This window comes from Entelurus aequoreus, linkage group LG08 (genome assembly GCF_033978785.1).
Source record: "Entelurus aequoreus isolate RoL-2023_Sb linkage group LG08, RoL_Eaeq_v1.1, whole genome shotgun sequence".
Taxonomy (NCBI): Eukaryota; Metazoa; Chordata; class Actinopteri; order Syngnathiformes; family Syngnathidae; genus Entelurus; species Entelurus aequoreus.
Window position 1 is genome coordinate 17,838,100 of NC_084738.1, and position 23,044 is coordinate 17,861,143.

Here is a 23,044-nt window from a genome sequence, read left to right on the forward strand (position 1 = left end):
TGGAAATGTGGTTTAAATGCTATGTAAATATTGCCATGCCAGTTGAAATTCATATTATTTCTTGTGAATTTGCAGTAAATACAGAGTATTAAGTCAGTGCAGTGATAATTAAGATACTTACGTTCAGCACTTGAGATGCTGGGCCCTGGTCCTGTCGTAGGAATAATACTAGTAACAGGAGGAGATGGACTAGAGCATGTGAAGTTGGTGTCAGCATCCAGCCCACTGGAGTTGAACTGGACAAAGCCTGGCTTATCAGAACTGATGTGTGAGTTGATCCAGGACTGGTAGCTGGACACTCTGGCATAAACTCCCGGCAGATTAGGTCTAGCACAGCCAACACCAAAACTGACAATTCCTGATTGGATCCAGATTGAATCCTGCTGGCTCAACATTGGACCTCCTGAATCACCCTAATGATGTGAATACAAATTGTGTGTCAAATCATATTTTAATTATTATTATTTGTATTATTATTTTAGGCCAAAGAGGTAAATTAAATTAAGTTATCTACCTGACAAGCATCTTTCCCTCCTTCAAGTAAACCAGCACAGATCATGTTGTCTGTAATAGAACCTTCACCATTCAGGCAGGTACACTGTCTGTTTCCCACAACTGGAACCTCCACTTCTTGTAGCGTTTGAGGGAAGGGGAGTGACACTAAACGGTACAGGGAAAGTCTATTAGGTGTAGTCAAAGGAAAAATCATATTCTATCACTAGTTAACTACCTTACCTCCCTCCTGGACTGTTCCCCAACCAGTGACCCAGCTATCAGTACCATTGATGAAGTTACTGCTACTGGCTGCCAGACACACAGGTCTGATGTAGGCTGTGAAAGTGACCGGTGAGGAAAGTCTAAGCAGAGCGATGTCGTTGTCAAAGCTAAAAGTGTCAAAGTTTGGATGCAAAATGATTGTGTCAACAGTTCTGGACACTTCATTTGTGTTGTTGCCCTGCAGGTTCTGACGACCAAGAGAAACGGACCATCCAAAGGTATTTGTGCTACAGGGACAACGCCAATGTTTAGATGGTTCAAGTAGTTTCAAAATATATATGATATTATGTTCAGGTGACCCACCTGAAGAAGCAGTGGGCAGCTGACATCACCCACTCTTTGTTTATAAGAGAACCACCACAAACATGGCTGCCAAGATCCTGCAAACTGGCCTGCCAAGGCCAACTTCCTTCTTGTGCGTCTTCACCTCCAACTATCCTTGTGTTCAGTGGAGAGGTGCCACACACTGCAAACAGGTCTCATTAGAATCCAAGTTGATGAACACATACTGTATTCAAAATTAGTCAGGGGCACGGATGGTATTTTGCAACAGGGCAGAACAGCTGTCAGCAATGATTGAATGATGAGGTTTTTTCCAACTCCATGGCTTAATCTTTTTTTTTTTTTTAAGTCAGTAGCAGTACACATACTTTGTTACTGTACTTAATGTACAATTACTTAATGTATAATTTTTAACATTTACACTTATTTTGAATACTTTCGCTTTTACTCTTCAAAATGTTTGAAAAAAAATGACCACCTTTACTTAAATACATTTTCATGAATTATCTTCGTAACTCTTTACTCTAAAACAAAAGTTGATTTTGAGACGTATTGCCATCATTTTGTCATATTAAATGCAAACAAGTAAAGTAAATCGATGCAATGTTCAACTCAGAGCGGCGCACCCAGAAACCGCTAGCAAGTCTGCTGCTAAACTGTAACATGTCGCAGTGTTGCTCAAAGAATAACTCAGAAAGTCTTGGTGGTTGGAGCTACACTTTTTCCAGTTGTAAGAGTCACAGGTATGTAAAACTATTTAATTGTGTTAGTTACCTGTTGTTGCACATATTTAATGATTGAAGAAGGTGCTGACTTGCAAAGCTATGCAATTACAAAGTCATTGTACTACTACTGTGTCCTTAAATTGCTGCTTTCTGCTGTAAATTCTTTATTCTGTAAATATAGATTTAACTTTCTTTTTTAAAAGTAAATTATTAGTTTTGAAATGCATACAGATATACATGATTACATTGGCCTTTGTGTGTGAATGTTAGTGTGAATGGTTGTCCGTCTGTATTGGCTTTGCAATGAGCTGGCGACTTGTCCTGGGTGTGCCCTGCCTTTTGCCCGAGGGCAGCTGGGATAGCCTCAAGCCTCCCGGCGGGCCCAAAAGGGACAGTCGGTAGAAAATGGATTGAGGGATCGATGGAAATCAAATATATTCTGTCAATACTTGGATGTTTTTAGAGAGCTTTATAGAGCATAATAATATTTGGTCCATTGTTATCTGACTTTGGCTTGCATTTATTTACGGGTTAGAATGCATAAGAAAAGAAAAACATATGAGTGCTTGTCTTACATGTTGATAGTGAATGATAGACAACAATCCCAAAAAAGTGCAGTTCCCCTTAAGGTTTCTGTTAAAAACAAATTGAGTTTGTTCTTATAACATACAGAAAGGTTGAGATTTAAATGACAGTAAAAGTTTAATATCAATGTTTAACAAGTTAAACTCTCTTCTATTTTACTGTACCTGAATATGTTTTTTTTTTTTAAGTAAGAAAGCCACATAACACGTAAACATTATAATTTATCACTTTGTTTAAATAAATGTACTTCTAATATTTAAGTGAATTTTGTATCAGGTACTTATTGACTTTTACTGAAACAATTTTTCTAAATATGACTTCAACTTCTGACAAAGTCATTCTCTGGTCAGATACTTGTAATTTTACTCAAGTATCACTTTCAAGTATTGTATACAAGACTGGTTACAGGGAAGCGATCAATGAGAAGTCAAAGAAAGACCTTCCTAACATTTATGAAGAAACGACAATTACAAAATCTTCTACGTGTGGTGCAATGACTGCCAACAGGCAACAGGTGTAAATTAGCCGACTGACGTGTTTGTTTTTTGAAAGAAAAACGCTTGATTGTTTGTGTTTCTTCATGTTATTTCCTTATTGAAGTGAAATCACTCGCTCTGTCATAAGTAGACAATTGTCTGATGATCAGTGAGCAGTGGAAACAAAAGCCGAATAAGGGTGTACTCCTCCAAGCCATATCATGGGGGCTTAGTTGAATCGTAACACTTGATGGAAATGTCGTTGAACTACTATGTAAATATTGTCATGCCAGTTGAAATTCATGTTATTTTCTTGTGAATTTGCAGTAAATGCAGAGTATTAAGTCAGTGCAGTGATAATTGAGATACTTACGTTCAGCACTTGAGATGCTGGACCCTGGTTCTGTCGTAGGAATAATACTAGTAACAGGAGGAGAAGGACCAGAGCATGTGAAGTTGGTGTCAGCATCCAGCCCACTGGAGTTGAACTGGACAAAGCCTGGCTTATCAGAACTGATGTGTGTGTTGATCCAGGACTGGTAGCTGGACACTCTGGCATAAACTCCCGGCAGATTAGGTCGAGCACAGCCAACACCAAAACTGACAATTCCTGATTGGATCCAGATTGAATCCTGCTGGCTCATCATTGGACCTCCTGAGTCGCCCTAACGGTGTGTATACGAATTGTGTGTCAAATCATACTTGAACTATGTATAACCAAATGAGAAGAAGTAATTTACCTGACAAGCATCTTTCCCTCCTTCAAGTAAACCAGCACAGATCATGTTGTCTGTAATAGAACCTTCACCATTCAGGCAGGTACACTGTCTGTTTCCCACAACTGGAACCTCCACTTCTTGTAGCGTTTGAGGGAAGGGGAGTAACACTAAACGGTAGAGGGAAAGTCTATTAGGTGTAGCCAAAGGAAACATCATATTCCATCACTAGTTAACTACTTTACCTCCTTCCTGGACTGTTCCCCAACCAGTGACCCAGCTATCAGTACCATTGATGAAGTTACTGCTACTGGCTGCCAGACACACAGGTCTGATGTAGGCTGTGAAAGTGACCGGTGAGGAAAGTCTAAGCAGAGCGATGTCGTTGTCAAAGCTAAAAGTGTCAAAGTTTGGATGCAAAATGATTGTGTCAACAGTTCTGGACACTTCATTTGTGTTGTTGCCCTGCAGGTTCTGACGACCAAGAGAAACGGACCATCCAAATGTATTTGTGCTATAGGGACAACGCCAATGTTTAGATGGTTCAAGTAGTTTCAAAATATATATGATATTATGTTCAGGTGACCCACCTGAAGAAGCAGTGGGCAGCTGACATCACCCACTCTTTGTTTATAAGAGAACCACCACAAACATGGCTGCCAAGATCCTGCAAACTGGCCTGCCAAGGCCAACTTCCTTCTTGAGCGTCTTCACCTCCAACTATCCTCGTGTTCAGTGGAGAGGTGCCACACACTGCAAACAGGTCTCATTAGAATCCAAGTTGATGTTCACATACTGTATTCAAAATTAGTCAGGGGCACGGATGGTATTTTGCAACTGGGCAGAACAGCTGTCAGCAATGATTGAATGATGAGATTTTTTTCCCAACTCCAGGAGTTAATCAATTTAAAAAAAAAAAATAATTAAGTCAGAGGCAGTTTTGGAAACTACACATACTTTGTTACCGTACTTAATGTACAAATACTAACTGTATAATTGTTAAACATTTACACATATTTTAACTGCTTTCGCTTATACTCTTCAAATTTTTTGAAAAAAATTGACTACCTTTACTAAGATACATTTTCATGAATTATCTTCGTAACTCTTTACTCTAAAACAAAAGTTGATTTTGAGACTTAATGCCATCATTTTGTCATATTAAGTGCAAACAAGTTGATTTTGCACCGGGACCACAAAACCGTAGGTAACGCGATGCAATGTTCAACTCAGAGCGGCGCACCCAGAAACCGCTAGCAAGTCAGCTGCTAAACTGTAACATGTCGCAGTGTTGCTCAAAGAATAACTCAGAAAGTCTTGGTGGTTGGAGCTACACTTTTTCCAGTTGTAAGAGTCACAGGTATGTAAAACTATTTAATCGTGTTAGTTACCTGTTGTTGTTGCACATATGTAATGATTGAAGAAGGTGCTGACTTGCAAAGCTATGCAATTACAAAGTCATTGTACCACTACTGTGTCCTTAAAATGCTGCTTTCTGCTGTAAATTCTTTATTCTGTAAATATATGGTTTTGAAATGCATACAGATATACAGTACATGATTAAATTGGCCTTTGTGTGTGAATGTTAGTGTGAATGGTTGTCCGTCTGTATTGGCTTTGCAATGAGCTGGCGACTTGTCCTGGGTGTGCCCTGCCTTTTGCCCGAGGGCAGCTGGGATAGCCTCAAGCCTCCCGGCGGGCCCAAAAGGGACAGTCGGTAGAAAATGGATTGAGGGATCGATGGAAATCAAATACATTCTGTCAATATTTGGATGTTTTTAGAGAGCTTTATAGAGCATAATACTATTTGGTCCATTGTTATCTGACTTTGGCTTGCATTTATTTACGGGTTAGAATGCATAAGAAAAGAAAAACATATGAGTGCTTGTCTTACATGTTGATAGTGAATGATAGACAAAAATCCCAAAAAAGTGCAGTTCCCCTTAAGGTTTCTGTTAAAAACAAATTGAGTTTGTTCTTATAACATACAGAAAGGTTGAGATTTAAATGACAGTAAAAGTTTAATATCAATGTTTAACATGTTAAAGTCTCTTCTATTTTACTGTACCTGAATATGTTGTTTTTTTTTTTAAGTAAGAAAGCCACATAACACGTAAACATTATAATTTATCACTTTGTTTAAATAAATGTACTTCTAATATTTAAGTGAATTTTGTATCAGGTACTTATTGACTTTTACTGAAACAACTTTTCTAAATATGACTTCAACTTCTGACAAAGTCATTCTCTGTCCAGATACTCGTACTTTTACTCAAGTATCACTTTCAAGTATTTTATACAAGACTGGTTACAGGGAAGCGATCAATGAGAAGTCAAAGAAAGACCTCTCTGGACAATTATGAAGAATTCAAAGGCTTGAACATCTGGAGCCTTGACGTGACAGCAATCATCGAGCCAAAACGGTTTATCAAGCATCGACTCAATGATGGCACGAAGAGAGAGAAAATTGCAACATTCCTGTACACCTTAACACACTATTAGCGTACGGCAATTAAACAAATCTTCTACGTGAGCTGTAATGACTGCCAACAGCCTACAGGTGTAAATTAGCCGACTTGCATGTTTTTTTTTGTTTTTTTTTAAACGCTTGGATTGTTTTTTGTTTCTTCATTTTATTTCCTATTGAATTGAAATCACTCACTCTGTCATGGTAGACAATTGTCTAATAATCAGTGAGCAGAGGAAACAAAAGCCAAATAAGGGTGTACTCCTCCAAACCATATCATTGGGGCTTAGTTGAACCGTAACACTTGATGGAAATGTGGTTTAAATGCTATGTAAATATTGCCATGCCAGTTGAAATTCATATTATTTATTGTGAATTTGCAGTAAATACAGAGTATTAAGTCAGTGCAGTGATAATTAAGATACTTACGTTCAGCACTTGAGATGCTGGTCCCTGGTCCTGTCGTAGGAATAATACTAGTAACAGGAGGAGACGGACCAGAGCATGTGAAGTTGGTGTCAGCATCCAGCCCACTGGAGTTGAACTGGACAAAGCCTGGCTTATCAGAACTGATGTGTGAGTTGATCCAGGACTGGTAGCTGGACACTCTGGCATAAACTCCCGGCAGATTAGGTCTAGCACAGCCAACACCAAAACTGACAATTCCTGATTGGATCCAGATTGAATCCTGCTGGCTCAACATTGGACCTCCTGAATCACCCTAATGATGTGAATACAAATTGTGTGTCAAATCATATTACAATTATTATTATTTTAGGCCAAAGAGGTAAATTAAATTAAGTTATCTACCTGACAAGCATCTTTCCCTCCTTCAAGTAAACCAGCACAGATCATGTTGTCTGTAATAGAACCTTCACCATTCAGGCAGGTACACTGTCTGTTTCCCACAACTGGAACCTCCACTTCTTGTAGCGTTTGAGGGAAGGGGAGTGACACTAAACGGTAGAGGGAAAGTCTATTAGGTGTAGTCAAAGGAAACATCATATTCCATCACTAGTTAACTACTTTACCTCCTTCCTGGACTGTTCCCCAACCAGTGACCCAGCTATCAGTACCATTGATGAAGTTACTGCTACTGGCTGCCAGACACACAGGTCTGATGTATTCTGTGAAAGTGACCGGTGAGGAAAGTCTAAGCAGAGCGATGTCGTTGTCAAAGCTAAAAGTGTCAAAGTTTGGATGCAAAATGATTGTGTCAACAGTTCTGGACACTTCATTTGTGTTGTTGCCCTGCAGGTTCTGACGACCAAGAGAAACGGACCATCCAAATGTATTTGTGCTATAGGGACAACGCCAATGTTTAGATGGTTCAAGTAGTTTCAAAATATATATGATATCATGTTCAGGTGACCCACCTGAAGAAGCAGTGGGCAGCTGACATCACCCACTCTTTGTTTATAAGAGAACCACCACAAACATGGCTGCCAAGATCCTGCAAACTGGCCTGCCAAGGCCAACTTCCTTCTTGAGCGTCTTCACCTCCAACTATCCTCGTGTTCAGTGGAGAGGTGCCACACACTGCAAACAGGTCTCATTAAAATCCAAGTTGATGTTCACATACTGTATTCAAAATTAGTCAGGGGCACGGATGGTATTTTGCAACTGGGCAGAACAGCTGTCAGCAATGATTGAATGATGAGATTTTTTTCCCAACTCCAGGCGTTAATCAATTAAAAAAAAATAAAAAATTAAGTCAGAGGCAGTTTTGGAAACTACACATACTTTGTTACTGTACTTAATGTACAATTACTTAATGTATAATTTTTAACATTTACACTAATTTTGAATACTTTCGCTTTTACTCTTCAAAATGTTTAAAAAAAAATTGACTACCTTTACTGAGATACATTTTCATGAATTGGCCTTGGCAAAGCTTTGCAATTACAATTTCATTGTACTACTACAGTGTCCTTAAAATGCTGCTTTCTGCTGTAAATTCTTTATTCTGTAAATATAGATTCAACTTTGTTTTTCAAAAGTAAATTATTAGTTTTGAAATGCATACAGATATACATGATTTAATTGGCCATTGTGTGTGAATGTAAGTGTGAATTGTTGTCTATCTGTATTGGCTTTGCAATCAGCTGGCGACTTGTCCTGGGTGTGCCCTGCCTTCTGCCCGAGTGCAGCTGGGATAGCCTCAAGCCTCACGGCGGGCCCGAAAGGGACAAGCGGTAGAAAATGGATGGAAGGATCAATGGAAATCAATTATATTCTGTCAATATTTGGATGTTTTTAGAGAGCTTTATAGAGCATAATAATATTTGGTCCATTGTTATCTGACTTTGACTTGCATTTATTTACGGGTTAGAATGCATTACAAAAGAAAAACATATGAGTGCTTGTCTTACATGTTGATAGTGAATGATAGACAAAAATCCAAAAAAAGTGTGGTTACCCTTAAGGTTTCTGTTAAAAACAAGTTGAGTTTGTTCTTATAACATACAGAAAAGTTGAGATATAAATGACAGCAGAAGTTTAATATCAATGTTTAACAAGTTAAAGCCTCTTCTATTTTACTGTACCTGAATAAGTATTTTTTTTTTATAAATAAGAAAGCCACATAACACGTAAACATTATAATTACTCACTTTGTTTAAATAAATGTACTTCTAATATCATCTTGCATTTCGTATCAGGTACTTATTGACGTTTACTGAAACAATTTTTCTAAATATGACTTCAACTTCTGACAAAGTCATTCTCTGGTCAGATACTTGTAATTTTACTCAAGTATCACTTTCAAGTATTGTATACAAGACTGGTTACAGGGAAGCGATCAATGAGAAGTCAAAGAAAGACCTTCCTAACATTTATGAAGAAACGACAATTACAAAATCTTCTACGTGAGGTGCAATGACTGCCAACAGGCAACAGGTGTAAATTAGCCGACTGACGTGTTTGTTTTTTGAAAGAAAAACGCTTGATTGTTTGTGTTTCTTCATGTTATTTCCTTATTGAAGTGAAATCACTCGCTCTGTCGTAAGTAGACAATTGTCTGATGATCAGTGAGCAGTGGAAACAAAAGCCGAATAAAGGTGTACTCCTCCAAGCCATATCATGGGGGCTTAGTTGAATCGTAACACTTGATGGAAATGTCGTTGAACTACTATGTAAATATTGTCATGCCAGTTGAAATTCATGTTATTTTCTTGTGAATTTGCAGTAAATGCAGAGTATTAAGTCAGTGCAGTGATAATTGAGATACTTACGTTCAGCACTTGAGATGCTGGACCCTGGTTCTGTCGTAGGAATAATACTAGTAACAGGAGGAGAAGGACCAGAGCATGTGAAGTTGGTGTCAGTATCTAGCCCACTGGAGTTGAACTGGACAAAGCCTGGCTTATCAGAACTGATGTGTGTGGTGATCCAGGACTGGTAGCTGGACACTCTGGCATAAACTCCCGGCAGATTAGGTCGAGCACAGCCAACACCAAAACTGACAATTCCTGATTGGATCCAGATTGAATCCTGCTGGCTCATCATTGGACCTCCTGAGTCGCCCTAACGGTGTGTATACGAATTGTGTCAAATCATAATTGAACTATATATAACCAAATGAGAAGAAGTAATTTACCTGACAAGCATCTTTCCCTCCTTCAAGTAAACCAGCACAGATCATGTTGTCTGTAATAGAACCTTCACCATTCAGGCAGGTACACTGTCTGTTTCCCACAACTGGAACCTCCACTTCTTGTAGCGTTTGAGGGAAGGGGAGTGACACTAAACGGTAGAGGGAAAGTCTATTAGGTGTAGCCAAAGGAAACATCATATTCCATCACTAGTTAACTACTTTACCTCCTTCCTGGACTGTTCCCCAACCAGTGACCCAGCTATCAGTACCATTGATGAAGTTACTGCTACTGGCTGCCAGACACACAGGTCTGATGTATTCTGTGAAAGTGACCGGTGAGGAAAGTCTAAGCAGAGCGATGTCGTTGTCAAAGCTAAAAGTGTCAAAGTTTGGATGCAAAATGATTGTGTCAACAGTTCTGGACACTTCATTTGTGTTGTTGCCCTGCAGGTTCTGACGACCAAGAGAAACGGACCATCCAAATGTATTTGTGCTATAGGGACAACGCCAATGTTTAGATGGTTCAAGTAGTTTCAAAATATATATGATATTATGTTCAGGTGACCCACCTGAAGAAGCAGTGGGCAGCTGACATCACCCACTCTTTGTTTATAAGAGAACCACCACAAACATGGCTGCCAAGATCCTGCAAACTGGCCTGCCAAGGCCAACTTCCTTCTTGAGCGTCTTCACCTCCAACTATCCTCGTGTTCAGTGGAGAGGTGCCACACACTGCAAACAGGTCTCATTAGAATCCAAGTTGATGTTCACATACTGTATTCAAAATTAGTCAGGGGCACGGATGGTATTTTGCAACTGGGCAGAACAGCTGTCAGCAATGATTGAATGATGAGATTTTTTTCCCAACTCCAGGCGTTAATTAAAAAAAAAAAAAAAATTAAGTCAGAGGCAGTTTTGGAAACTACACATACTTTGTTACTGTACTTAATGTACAATTACTTAATGTATAATTTTTAACATTTACAGTAATTTTGAATACTTTCGCTTTTACTCTTCAAAATGTTTAAAAAAAATTGACTACCTTTACTGAGATACATTTTCATGAATTGGCCTTGGCAAAGCTTTGCAATTACAATTTCATTGTACTACTACAGTGTCCTTAAAATGCTGCTTTCTGCTGTAAATTCTTTGTTCTGTAAATATAGATTCAACTTTGTTTTTTAAAAGTAAATTATTAGTTTTGAAATGCATACAGATATACATGATTAAATTGGCCTTTGTGTGTGAATGTAAGTGTGAATTGTTGTCTATCTGTATTGGCTTTGCAATCAGCTGGCGACTTGTCCTGGGTGTGCCCCGCCTTCTGCCAGAGTGCAGCTGGGATAGCCTCAAGCCTCGTGGCAGGTCCGGAAGGGACAAGCGGTAGAAAATGGATGGAAGAATCAATGGAAATCAATTATATTCTGTCAATATTTGGATGTTTTTAGAGAGCTTCCTAGAGCATAATAATATTTGGTCCATTGTTATCTGACTTTGACTTGCATTTATTTACGGGTTAGAATGCATAAGAAAAGAAAAACATATGAGTGCTTGTCTTACATGTTGATAGTGAATGATAGACAAAAATCCAAAAAAAAGTGCGGTTACCCTTAAGGTTTCTGTTAAAAACAAGTTGAGTTTGTTCTTATAACATACAGAAAAGTTGAGATATAAATGACAGCAGAAGTTTAATATCAATGTTTAACAAGTTAAAGCCTCTTCTATTTTACTGTACCTGAATACGTTTTTTTTTTTAAAATAAGAAAGCCACATAACACGTAAACATTATAATTCCTCACTTTGTTTAAATAAATGTACTTATATTATTATCTTGCATTTCGTATCAGGTACTTATTGACTTTTACTGAAACAACTTTTCTAAATATGACTTCAACTTCTGACAAAGTCATTCTCAGGTCAGATACTTGTACTTTTACTCAAGAATCGCTTTCAAGTATTTTATACAAGACTGGTTACAGGGAAGCAATCAATGAGAAGTCAAAGAAAGACTTTCCTGGACAATTATGAAGAAACGACAATTACAAAATCTTCTACGTGAGGTGCAATGACTGCCAACAGGCAACAGGTGTAAATTAGCCGACTGACATGTTTGTTTTTTGAAAGAAAAATGCTTGATTGTTTGTGTTTTTTCATGTTATTTCCTTATTGAATTGAAATCACTCGCTCTGTCATAAGTAGACAATTGTCTGATGATCAGTGAGCAGTGGAAACAAAAGCCGAATAAGGGTGTACTCCTTCAAGCCATATCATGGGGGCTTAGTTGAATCGTAACACTTGATGGAAATGTCGTTGAACTACTATGTAAATATTGTCATGCCAGTTGAAATTCATGTTATTTTCTTGTGAATTTGCAGTAAATGCAGAGTATTAAGTCAGTGCAGTGATAATTGAGATACTTACGTTCAGCACTTGAGATGCTGGACCCTGGTTCTGTCGTAGGAATAATACTAGTAACAGGAGGAGAAGGACCAGAGCATGTGAAGTTGGTGTCAGTATCTAGCCCACTGGAGTTGAACTGGACAAAGCCTGGCTTATCAGAACTGATGTGTGTGTTGATCCAGGACTGGTAGCTGGACACTCTGGCATAAACTCCCGGCAGATTAGGTCGAGCACAGCCAACACCAAAACTGACAATTCCTGATTGGATCCAGATTGAATCCTGCTGGCTCATCATTGGACCTCCTGAGTCGCCCTAACGGTGTGTATACGAATTGTGTGTCAAATCATACTTGAACTATATATAACCAAATGAGAAGAAGTAATTTACCTGACAAGCATCTTTCCCTCCTTCAAGTAAACCAGCACAGATCATGTTGTCTGTAATAGAACCTTCACCATTCAGGCAGGTACACTGTCTGTTTCCCACAACTGGAACCTCCACTTCTTGTAGCGTTTGAGGGAAGGGGAGTGACACTAAACGGTAGAGGGAAAGTCTATTAGGTGTAGTCAAAGGAAACGTTATATTCTATCACTAGTTAACTACCTTACCTCCCTCCTGGACTGTTCCCCAACCAGTGACCCAGCTATCAGTACCATTGATGAAGTTACTGCTACTGGCTGCCAGACACACAGGTCTGATGTATTCTGTGAAAGTGACCGGTGAGGAAAGTCTAAGCAGAGCGATGTCGTTGTCAAAACTAAAAGTGTCGAAGTTTGGATGCAAAATGATTGTGTCAACAGTTCTTGACACTTCATTTGTGTTGTTGCCCTGCAGGTTCTGACGACCAAGAGAAACGGACCATCCAAAGGTATTTGTGCTACAGAGACAACGCCAATGTTTAGATGCTTCAAGTAGTTTCAAAATATACAGTATATGATATCATGTTCAGGTGACCCACCTGAAGAAGCAGTGGGCAGCTGACATCACCCACTCTTTGTTTATAAGAGAACCACCACAAACATGGTTGCCAAGATCCTGCAAACTGGCCTGCCAAGGCCAACTTCCTTCTTGAGCGTTTTCACCTCCAACTATCCTCGTGTTCAGTGGAGAGGTGCCACACACTGCAAACAGGTCCCATTAGAATCCAAGTTGATGAACACAAACTGTATTCAAAATTAGTCAGGGGCACGGATGGTATTTTGCAACAGGGCAGAACAGCTGTTAGCAATGATTGAATGATGAGGTTTTTTCCAACTCCAGGGCTTAATCAATTTTTTTTTTTTAAGTCAGTAGCAGTTTTGTAAAGTACACATACTTTGTTACTGTACTTAATGTACAATTACTTAATGTATAATTTTTTAACATTTACACTTATTTTGAATACTTTCGCTTTTACTCTTCAAAATGTTTTTAAAAAAATGACTACCTTTACTGAAATACATTTTCATGAATTATCTTTGTAACTCTTTACTCTAAAACAAAAGTTTATTTTGAGACGTATTGCCATCATTTTGTCATATTTAATGCAAACAAGTAAAGTAAATCGATGCAATGTTCAACTCAGAGCGGCGCACCCAGAAACTGCTAGCAAGTCTGCTGCTAAACTGTAACATGTCGCAGTGTTGCTCAAAGAATAACTCAGAAAGTCTTGGTGGTTTGAGCTACACTTTTTCCAGTTTCACTTGCATTTATTTACAGGTTAGAATGCATAATAAAAACAAAACTAATGAGTGCTTGTCTCACATATTGATTGTGAATGATAGACAAAAATTAAAAAAAAGTGCAGTTACCCTTAAGGTTTCTGTTAAAAACAAGTTGAGTTTGTTCTTATAACATACAGAAAGTTGAGATATAAATGACAGTAGAAGTTGAATATCAATGTTTAACAAGTTAAAGCCTCTTCTATTATACTGTACCTGAATATGTTTTTTTTTTTTTTTTTTTAAATAAGAAAGCCACATAACACGTAAACATTATAATTTCTCACTTTTTTTAAATAAATGTACTTCTAATATGTAAGTGCAATTTGCATCAGGTACTTATTGACTTTTACTGAAACAACTTTTCTAAATATGACTTCAACTTCTGACAAAGTCATTCTCTGGTCAGATACTTGTACTTTTACTCAAGTATCGCTTTCAAGTATTTTACACAAGACTGGTTACAGGGAAGCGATCAATGAGAAGTCAAAGAAAGACCTTCCTGGACCATTATAAAGAATTCAAAGGCTTGAACATCTGGAGCCTTGACGTGACTGCAATCATCGAGCCAAAACGGTTTATCAAGCATCGACTCAATGATGGCACGAAGAGAGAGAAAATTGCAACATTCCTGTACACCTTAACACACTATTAGCGTACGACAATTAAACAAATCTTCTAAATGAGCTGCAATGACTGCCAACAGCCAACAGGTGTAAATTAGCCGACTTACATGTTTGTTTTTGGAAAAAAAACGCTTGGATTGTTTTATATTCTTCATTTTATTTCCTTATTGAATTGAAGTCACTCGCTCTGTCATAGTAGACAATTGTCTAATGATCAGTGAGCAGTGGAAACAAAAGCCGAATAAAGGTGTACTCCTCCAAGCTATATCATGGGGCTTAGTTAAACCGCAACACTTGATGGAAATGTGGTTTAAATACTATATATATATTGTCATGCCAGTTGAATTTCATATTATTTTCTTGTGAATTTGCAGTAAATGCAGAGGATTAAGTCTGTGCAGTGATAATTGAGATACTTACGTTCAGCACTTGAGATGCTGGACCCTGGTCCTGTCGTAGGAATAATACTAGTAACAGGAGGAGAAGGTGCAGAGCATGTGTAGTTGGTGTCAGCATCCAGCCCACTGGAGTTGAACTGGACAAAACCTGGTTTATCAGAACTGATGTGTGAGTTGATCCAGGACTGGTAGCTGGACACTCTGGCATAAACTCCCGGCAGATTAGGTCGAGCACAGCCAACACCAAAACTGACAATTCCTGATTGGATCCAGATTGAATCCTGCTGGCTCATCATTGGACCTCCTGAGTCGCCCTAACGATGTGTATACGAATTGTGTGTCAGCTCATACTTGAAATATATTATGCCAAAGAGGTAAATGAGAAGAACTCATTTACCTGACAAGCATCTTTCCCTCCTTCAAGGAAACCAGCACAGATCATGTTGTTTGTAATAGAACCTTCACCATTCAGGCAGGTACACTGTCTGTTTCCCACAACCGGAACCTCCACTTCTTGTAGCGTTTGAGGGAAGGGGAGTAACACTAAACAGTAGAGGGAAAATCCATTAGGTGTAGTCAAATGAAACATTATATTCCATTACTAGTTAACTATCTTACCTCCCTCCTGGACTGTTCCCCAACCAGTGACCCAGCTATCAGTACCATTGATGAAGTTACTGCTACTGGCTGCCAGACACACAGGTCTGATGTAGGCTGTGAACGTAACCGGTGAGGAAAGTCTAAGCAGAGCGATGTCGTTGTCAAAGCTAAAACGGTCAAAGTTTGGATGCAAAATGATTGTGTCAACAATTCTTGACACTTCGTTTGGGTTGTTGCCCTGCAGGTTCTGACGACCAAGGGAAACTGACCATCCAAAGGCACTTGTGCTACAGAGACAATGCCGAAGGTTAGATGTTTCAAGTAGTTTCAAAATACAAACCCCGTTTCCATATGAGTTGGGAAATTGTGTTAGATGTAAATATAAACGGAATACAACGATTTGCAAATCCTTTTGAACCCATATTTGTCACGACTTGGTCTATGGCACGGTTTGTTTTCCCGTGGTGCAAATGAAATGGACTGGACATGGCGTGCAGGTGAGGACATGTTTAAAATTTTAACTCAAAAAAGGCTCAAAAGGGGATAAACAAAAAGCGCTCACAGCGGAGGTAAAAACTTGACTATGAAAACAAAAGGCGCGCCCAAAGGCGGAAGTACAAAACGTGGCTATGAAAATAAAACACTAGCACAAAGGCAGAACTATGTACATAAAACAAAAACTTGCACAACTATGGCCTGAATAAAGAAAACTTACTTGGAACGCGAAAAAACATGAAAGAGAGCAGCATGGATCAACAGCGTGAGGGTGAACAGAGTGGCAGGAGTTTGAATGTGATGTCGCCAGAAAAACCAACAGAACATGAAAAGCTTAAATAGTGACATGATCAGTGAAAACAGGTGCGTGACTTTAAACGTGAAACAGGTGCGTGACATGACGATGTGAACCAGGTGAAACTAATGGTTGCTATGGTGACAAATAAAAGTGCACAAAAAGTCCAAAAACCAAACCGAACATGACTAAAACTAAACATAATCACAGACATGACAATATTCAATTGAATGCACTACAAAGACAAGATATTTGATGTTCAAACTCATAAACTTTATTTATTTTATTTTATTTGCTGTCTTCCGGTTCCGGTTCACCGTGCGTGACTGCTCGCCGTCTGTTCGCTGTTGCGAAAAAGGCTAAGTATCGCTCTATCTGTGTGCTTTTAATTGTTCTACAGCTCTCTTTATCACTTCTCAAACATATTTAGTGGTACTATTTAACTTGCAAATCACCCGATCTCTGTCCCACCACCCTTTCCTCAGCTAGCTAGCTGCTAAGCTAGCGCGGAGAAAGGCAGCGCCGGTCAGAAGGTAAGTAGGAAGCTACTCCCGCACTCCGCGACAACTTCCCTGAGGACATCAGGAACTTCACTCGGTGACAGAAAACACAGTAAGTAATGGCTTCCTGTGCGTCTTGCACCAAACTCACGGAGAGGTTGGCTCTGCTAGAGGGCCGTGTCCGCCAGTTAGAGCAGAGTAATGTCGTAACTTTAGATGTTGCGGACACATCTGCTAGCGTTAGCTGTAGCGAGCTAACTAGCCCAGTTTGTAGCAGTCCTAAGCGGCCTACAAGCTACGGTGTACCGGTAGAGACGCATAATAGATTTAGCTCTTTAGCTAGTCCTACACCCCAGTCTACCGGGCACCACACCTTAGTCATAGGGGACTCCATCACCCGAAACATAAAGCTTAGCAAACCAGCCACAATAAAGTGTATCCCCGGGGCCAGAGCAACTGACATTGAAGCTAATCTTAGGGAGCTAACTCGCAACAGGCCTAGTAAACACGTACAACAGGCTAATCGCACCACTAATTATGCGAATATAGTTGTACACGTTGGCTCCAATGGCACTAGAATGAGACAGTCAGAGATTACAAAAAGAAACATAGCCAGGACTTGTGATCTCACCAGAAAGATGTCCAGGCATCGAGTAATTGTCTCTGGCCCCCTGCCTGCGAGAGGCAATGATGAGAGATATAGCAGATTAGTCTCGCTTAACAAGTGGCCGGCTATCTTCTGTAGGCAACAGGGACTAACGTTTATTGATAACTGGCCCTCTTTCTGGGGCAAACCAGGCTTGCTGATGAGAGACGGCCTTCACCCTAACCAGGAAGGCGCCATCATCCTGTCTAGAAACATAGACTACTATTTAAGTCTCACTTGACTGACTACACTAGAGCAAGCCCGGTCACAGGCAATTACAATGTCTGTTAGTCCGGGTGAGGAGTCAGTTAAGCTAGAACTAGCCAGCGCCAGGCTGGATAATCCATGTACGCATAGCAATTCTCTTAGAATAATACACAATTCACATAATGTTTTTTCTGTTGTGTCTGTGTCAGAGGTGGACATGCATTCTACTGAGGTGGCAAATTATGATATGTCCAGTCTATTGCAGCACCAAGCAAACAATCGGAAAATTCCCGTCATATCAATTCCTAGATATGGTCGAAACTATTTAAAGTGCACTACGCATAATAAACGCAACATTGTTAATATTGCTACTACGGATAATTTTAACAAAAATTCGTCAAAACAGCCCAATACCTATAATATGGGCTTTTTAAACATAAGATCATTGTCTCCCAAGGCGTTATTAGTTAATGAGGTCATTAGAGACAACAATCTTAACGTCATTGGTCTTAGCGAAACCTGGCTCAAACCAGACAAATTTTTTGCGCTCAATGAGGCATCTCCTCCTAACTATACGAATGCGCATGTTGCCCGTCCTCTTAAAAGGGGAGGGGGTGTCGCACTAATATACAATGAAAATTTCAACCTTACCCCTAACCTAAATAATAAATATAAATCGTTTGAGGTGCTTACTATGAGGTCTGTCACACCGCTACCTCTCGACCTGGCTGTTATCTACCGCCCCCCTGGGCCCTATTCGGACTTTATCAGTGAATTCTCAGAGTATGTTGCTGATCTAGTGACGCACGCCGACAATATAATCATAATGGGGGACTTTAATATCCATATGAATACCCCATCGGACCCTCAGTGTGTGGCGCTCCAAACCATAATTCATAGCTGTGATCTTACACAAATGATACATGAACCCACGCATCGCAACGGTAATACAATAGATCTAGTGCTTGTCAGGGGTGTCACCACCTCCAAAGTTATGATACTTCCATATACTAAAGTAATGTCCGATCATTACCTTTATAAAATTTGAAGTTTTGACTCATTGTCAACAAGCTAATAATAATAATAACTGCTATAGCGGCCGCAACATTAATGCTGCCACAACGATGACTCTTGCTGACCTATTGCCTTCGGTAATGGCACCATTCTCAAATTATGTCGGTTCTATTGATAACCTCACTAACAACTTTGATGATGCCTTGCGCGAAATTATTGATAGTATAGCACCGCTAAAGCAAAAAAGGGCCTCTAAAAGGCGCACCCCATGGTTTACAGAAGAAATTAGAGCTCATAAATTATCATGTAGAAAGCTGGAACACAAATGGCGCGCGACTAAACTTGAGGTTTTCCATCAAGCATGGAGTGATAGTTTAATAACTTATAAACGCATGCTTACCTTCGCTAAAGCTAAATACTACTCAAATCTCATCTGCCTCAACAAAAACGATCCTAAATTTCTGTTTAGTACAGTAGCATCGCTAACCCAACAAGGGACTCCTCCCAGTAGCTCCACCCATTCGGCAGATGACTTTATGAATTTCTTTAATAAGAAAATTTAACTCATTAGAAAGGATATTAAAGACAATGCATCCCAGCTACAACTGGGTTCTATTAACACAAATACGACTGTATATACGACGGATACCGCCCTCCAAAATAATCTCTTTATTTTCGATGAAATAACATTAGAGGAATTATTACAGCGTGTAAGTGGGATAAAACAAACAACATGTTTACTTGACCCACTTCCTGGGAAACTTATCAAGGAGCTTTTTGTATTATTAGGTCCATCAGTGTTAAATATTATAAACTTATCACTTTCCTCCGGCACTGTTCCCCTAGCATTCAAAAAAGCGGTTATTCATCCTCTGCTCAAAAGACCTAATCTCGATCCTGACCTCATGGTAAACTACCGACCGGTCTCCCACCTTCCATTTATTTCCAAAATTATCGAAAAAATTGTTGCACATCAGCTAAATGAACACTTAGAGACTAACATTCTCTGTGAACCTTTTCAATCCGGTTTCAGGGCAAATCACTCTACGGAGACAGCCCTCGCAAAAATGACTAATGATCTATTGCTAACGATGGATTCTGATGCGTCATCTATGTTGCTGCTTCTTGATCTTAGTGCCGCTTTCGATACCGTCGATCATAATATTTTATTAGAGCATATCCAAACACATATTGGTATGTCAGACTTAGCCCTGTCTTGGTTTAACTCTTATCTTACTGACAGGATGCAGTGCGTCTCCCATAACAATGTGACCTCGGACTATGTCAAGGTAACGTGCGGAGTTCCCCAGGGTTCGGTTCTTGGCCCTGCACTCTTTAGCATTTACATGCTGCCGCTGGGTGACATCATACGCAAATACGGTGTTAGCTTTCACTGTTATGCTGATGACACTCAACTCTACATGCCCCTAAAGCTAACCAACACGCCGGATTGTAGTCAGCTGGAGGCGTGTCTTAATGAAATTAAACAATGGATGTCCGCTAACTTTTTGCAACTCAACGCTAAGAAAACGGAAATGCTGATTATCGGTCCTGCTAGACACCGACATCTATTTAATAATACCACCTTAACATTTGACAACCAAACAATTACACAAGGCGACTCGGTAAAGAATCTGGGCATTATCTTCGACCCAACTCTCTCGTTTGAGTCACACATTAAGAGTGTTACTAAAACGGCCTTCTTTCATCTCCGTAATATCGCTAAAATTCGTTCCATCTTGTCCACTAGCGACGCTGAGATCATTATTCATGCGTTCGTTACGTCTCGTCTCGATTACTGTAACTTATTATTTTCGGGTCTCCCTATGTCTAGCATTAAAAGATTACAGTTGGTACAAAATGCGGCTGCTAGACTTTTGACAAAAACAAGAAAGTTTGATCATATTACGCCTATACTGGCTCACTTGCACTGGCTTCCTGTGCACTTAAGATGCGACTTTAAGGTTTTACTACTTACGTATAAAATACTACACGGTTTAGCTCCAGCCTATCTCGCCGACTGTATTGTACCATATGTCCCGACAAGAAATCTGCGTTCAAAGAACTCCGGCTTATTAGTGATTCCCAGAGCCAAAAAAAAGTCTGCGGGCTATAGAGCGTTTTCTATTCGGGCTCCAGTACTCTGGAATGCCCTCCCGGTAACAGTTAGAGATGCTACCTCAGTAGAAGCATTTAAGTCCCATCTTAAAACTCATTTGTATAATCAAGCCTTTAAATAGACCCCCCTTTTTAGACCAGTTGATCTGCCGTTTCTTTTCTTCTCTCCTCTTCTCCCCTGTCCCTTGGGAGGGGGAGTTGCATAGGTCCGGTGGCCATGGATGAAGTGCTGGCTGTCCAGAGTCGGGACCCAGGGTGGACCACTAGCCTGTGCATCAGTTGGGGACATCTCTGCGCTGCTGACCCGTCTCCGCTCGGGACGGTTTCCTGCTGGCCCCACTATGGACTGGACTCTCGCTGATGTGTTGGATCCACTGTGGACTGGACTTTCACAATATTATTTCACAATATTATGTCAGACCCACTCGACATCCATTGCTTTCGGTCTCCCCTAGAGGGGGGGGGGGGGGGGGGGGGGGGTTACCCACATATGCGGTCCTCTCCAAGGTTTCTCATAGTCATTCACCGACGTCCCACTGGGGTGAGTTTTTCTTTGGCCGTATGTGGGCTCTGTACCGAGGATGTCGTTGTGGCTTGTGCAGCCCTTTGAGACACTTGTGATTTAGGGCTATACAAATAAACATTGATTGATTGATTGATTGATTTTTTTGCAAATAATAATTATCTTAGAATTTTGTGACTGCAACACGTGCCAAAGTAGTTGGGAAAGGGCATGTTCACCACTGTGTTACATGGCCTTTCCTTTTAACAACACTCAGTAAACGTTTGGGAACTGAGAAGACACATTTTTTTAAGCTTCTCAGGTGGAATTATTTCCCATTCTTGCTTGATGTACAGCTTAAGTTGTTCAACAGTCTCCGTTGTGGTATTTTAGGCTTCATAATGCGCCACACATTTTCAATGGGAGACAGGTCTGGACTACAGGCAGGCCAGTCTAGTACCCGCACTCTTTTACTATGAAGCCACGTGGCTTGGCATTGTCTTGCTGAAATAAGCAGGGGCGTGCGTCCATGGTAACGTTGCTGGAATGGCAACGTATGTTGCTCCAAAACCTGTATGTACCTTTCAGCATTAATGGCGCCTTCACAGATGTGTAAGTTACCCATGTCTTGGGCACTAATACACCCCCATACCATCACAGATACTGGCTTTTCAACTTTGCGCCTATAACAATCCGGATGGTTCTTTTCCTCTTTGGTCCGGAGGACACGACGTCCACAGTTTCCAAAAACAATTTGGAAATGTGGACTCGTCAGACCACAGAACACTTTTCCACTTTGTATCAGTCCATCTTAGATGAGCTCAGGCCCAGTGAAGCCGACGGCGTTTCTGGGTGTTGTTGATAAACGGTTTTCGCCTTGCATAGGAGAGTTTTAACTTGCACTTACAGATGTAGCGACCAACTGTAGTTACTGACAGTGGGTTTCTGAAGTGTTCCTGAGCCCATTTGGTGATATCCTTTACACACTGATGTCGCTTGTTGATGCAGTACAGCCTGAGGGATCGAAGGTCAAGGGCTTAGCTGCTTACGTGCAGTGATTTCTCCAGATTCTCAGAACCCTTTGATGATATTACGGACCGTAGATGGTGAAATCCCTGAATTCCTAACAATAGCTGGTTGAGAAATGTTTTTCTTAAACTGTTCAACAATTTGCTCACGCATTTGTTGACAAAGTGGTGACCCTCGCCCCATCCTTGTTTGTGAATGACTGAGCATTTCATGGAATTTACTTTTATACCCAATCATGGCACCCACTTGTTCCCAATTTGCCGGTTCACCTGTGGGATGTTCCAAATAAGTGTTTGATGAGCATTCCTCAACTTTATCAGTAAAAAAAAAGTTTATCAGTTTGAACATCAAATATGTTGTCTTTGTAGCATATTCAACTGAATATGGGTTGAAAAGGATTTGCAAATCATTGTATTCCGTTTATATTTACATCTAACACAATTTCCCAACTCATATGGAAACGGGGTTTGTATATATGAAATCATGTTCAGGTGACCCACCTGGAGAAGCAGTGGGCAGCAGACATCACCCAGTCTTTGTTTATGAGAGAACCACCACAAACATGACTGTCAAAAAACTGCAGACTGGCCTGCCACGGCCAATTTCCTTCTTGAGCGTCTTCACCTCCAACTATCCTTGTGTTCTTTGGTGGGATGCCACACACTGCAAACATGCAATCTTATTAGAATCCAAGGAAACTGGTACATAATAGCCGTAGAAGGACAATTACGCAAATGTCTTATTTTTGCTGAATACATACTGTCAGAGTTCCCAAGGTCAAGAGTTGTGAAGGATGCTGAAATAACTAACACTCATGCACCAATTTTCTTGGCAAATTATCCTTGGGAGAGGAGGTAAAGTGTTACCAAGCCAAAAGGTTGGAGCTAGAA

General features: G+C 40.1%; 1 protein-coding gene and 1 long non-coding RNA gene across 3 annotated transcripts in view; one reads left to right on the forward strand and one right to left on the reverse strand.

Annotated features, from left to right (window-relative positions):
* Positions 1-23,044, reverse strand: part of LOC133655535 (uncharacterized) — a 57,129-nt gene that overhangs the window by 26,825 nt on the left and 7,260 nt on the right. The window contains 23 exon segments of the mRNA XM_062055779.1: positions 122-413; positions 515-660; positions 736-1,004; positions 1,081-1,243; positions 3,219-3,731; positions 3,807-4,075; positions 4,152-4,314; positions 6,458-6,749; positions 6,839-6,984; positions 7,060-7,328; positions 7,405-7,567; positions 9,262-9,572; positions 9,574-9,772; positions 9,848-10,116; positions 10,193-10,355; positions 12,045-12,336; positions 12,412-12,557; positions 12,633-12,901; positions 12,983-13,145; positions 14,771-15,062; positions 15,146-15,291; positions 15,367-15,635; positions 22,655-22,817. Coding sequence (XP_061911763.1) covers positions 122-413; positions 515-660; positions 736-1,004; positions 1,081-1,243; positions 3,219-3,731; positions 3,807-4,075; positions 4,152-4,314; positions 6,458-6,749; positions 6,839-6,984; positions 7,060-7,328; positions 7,405-7,567; positions 9,262-9,572; positions 9,574-9,772; positions 9,848-10,116; positions 10,193-10,355; positions 12,045-12,336; positions 12,412-12,557; positions 12,633-12,901; positions 12,983-13,145; positions 14,771-15,062; positions 15,146-15,291; positions 15,367-15,635; positions 22,655-22,817 — 5,367 coding nt within the window.
* On the forward strand, positions 9,581-13,694 carry LOC133655544 (uncharacterized). Of its 2 annotated transcripts, XR_009827009.1 has the most exons (5): positions 9,581-10,107; positions 10,184-10,365; positions 12,206-12,342; positions 12,859-12,892; positions 12,974-13,694. It is a non-coding gene; the product is annotated as an uncharacterized LOC133655544 (long non-coding RNA). The 2 variants fall into 2 exon arrangements; XR_009827008.1 differs by lacking the exons at positions 12,859-12,892; positions 12,974-13,694 and having other exon boundaries at positions 12,206-12,710.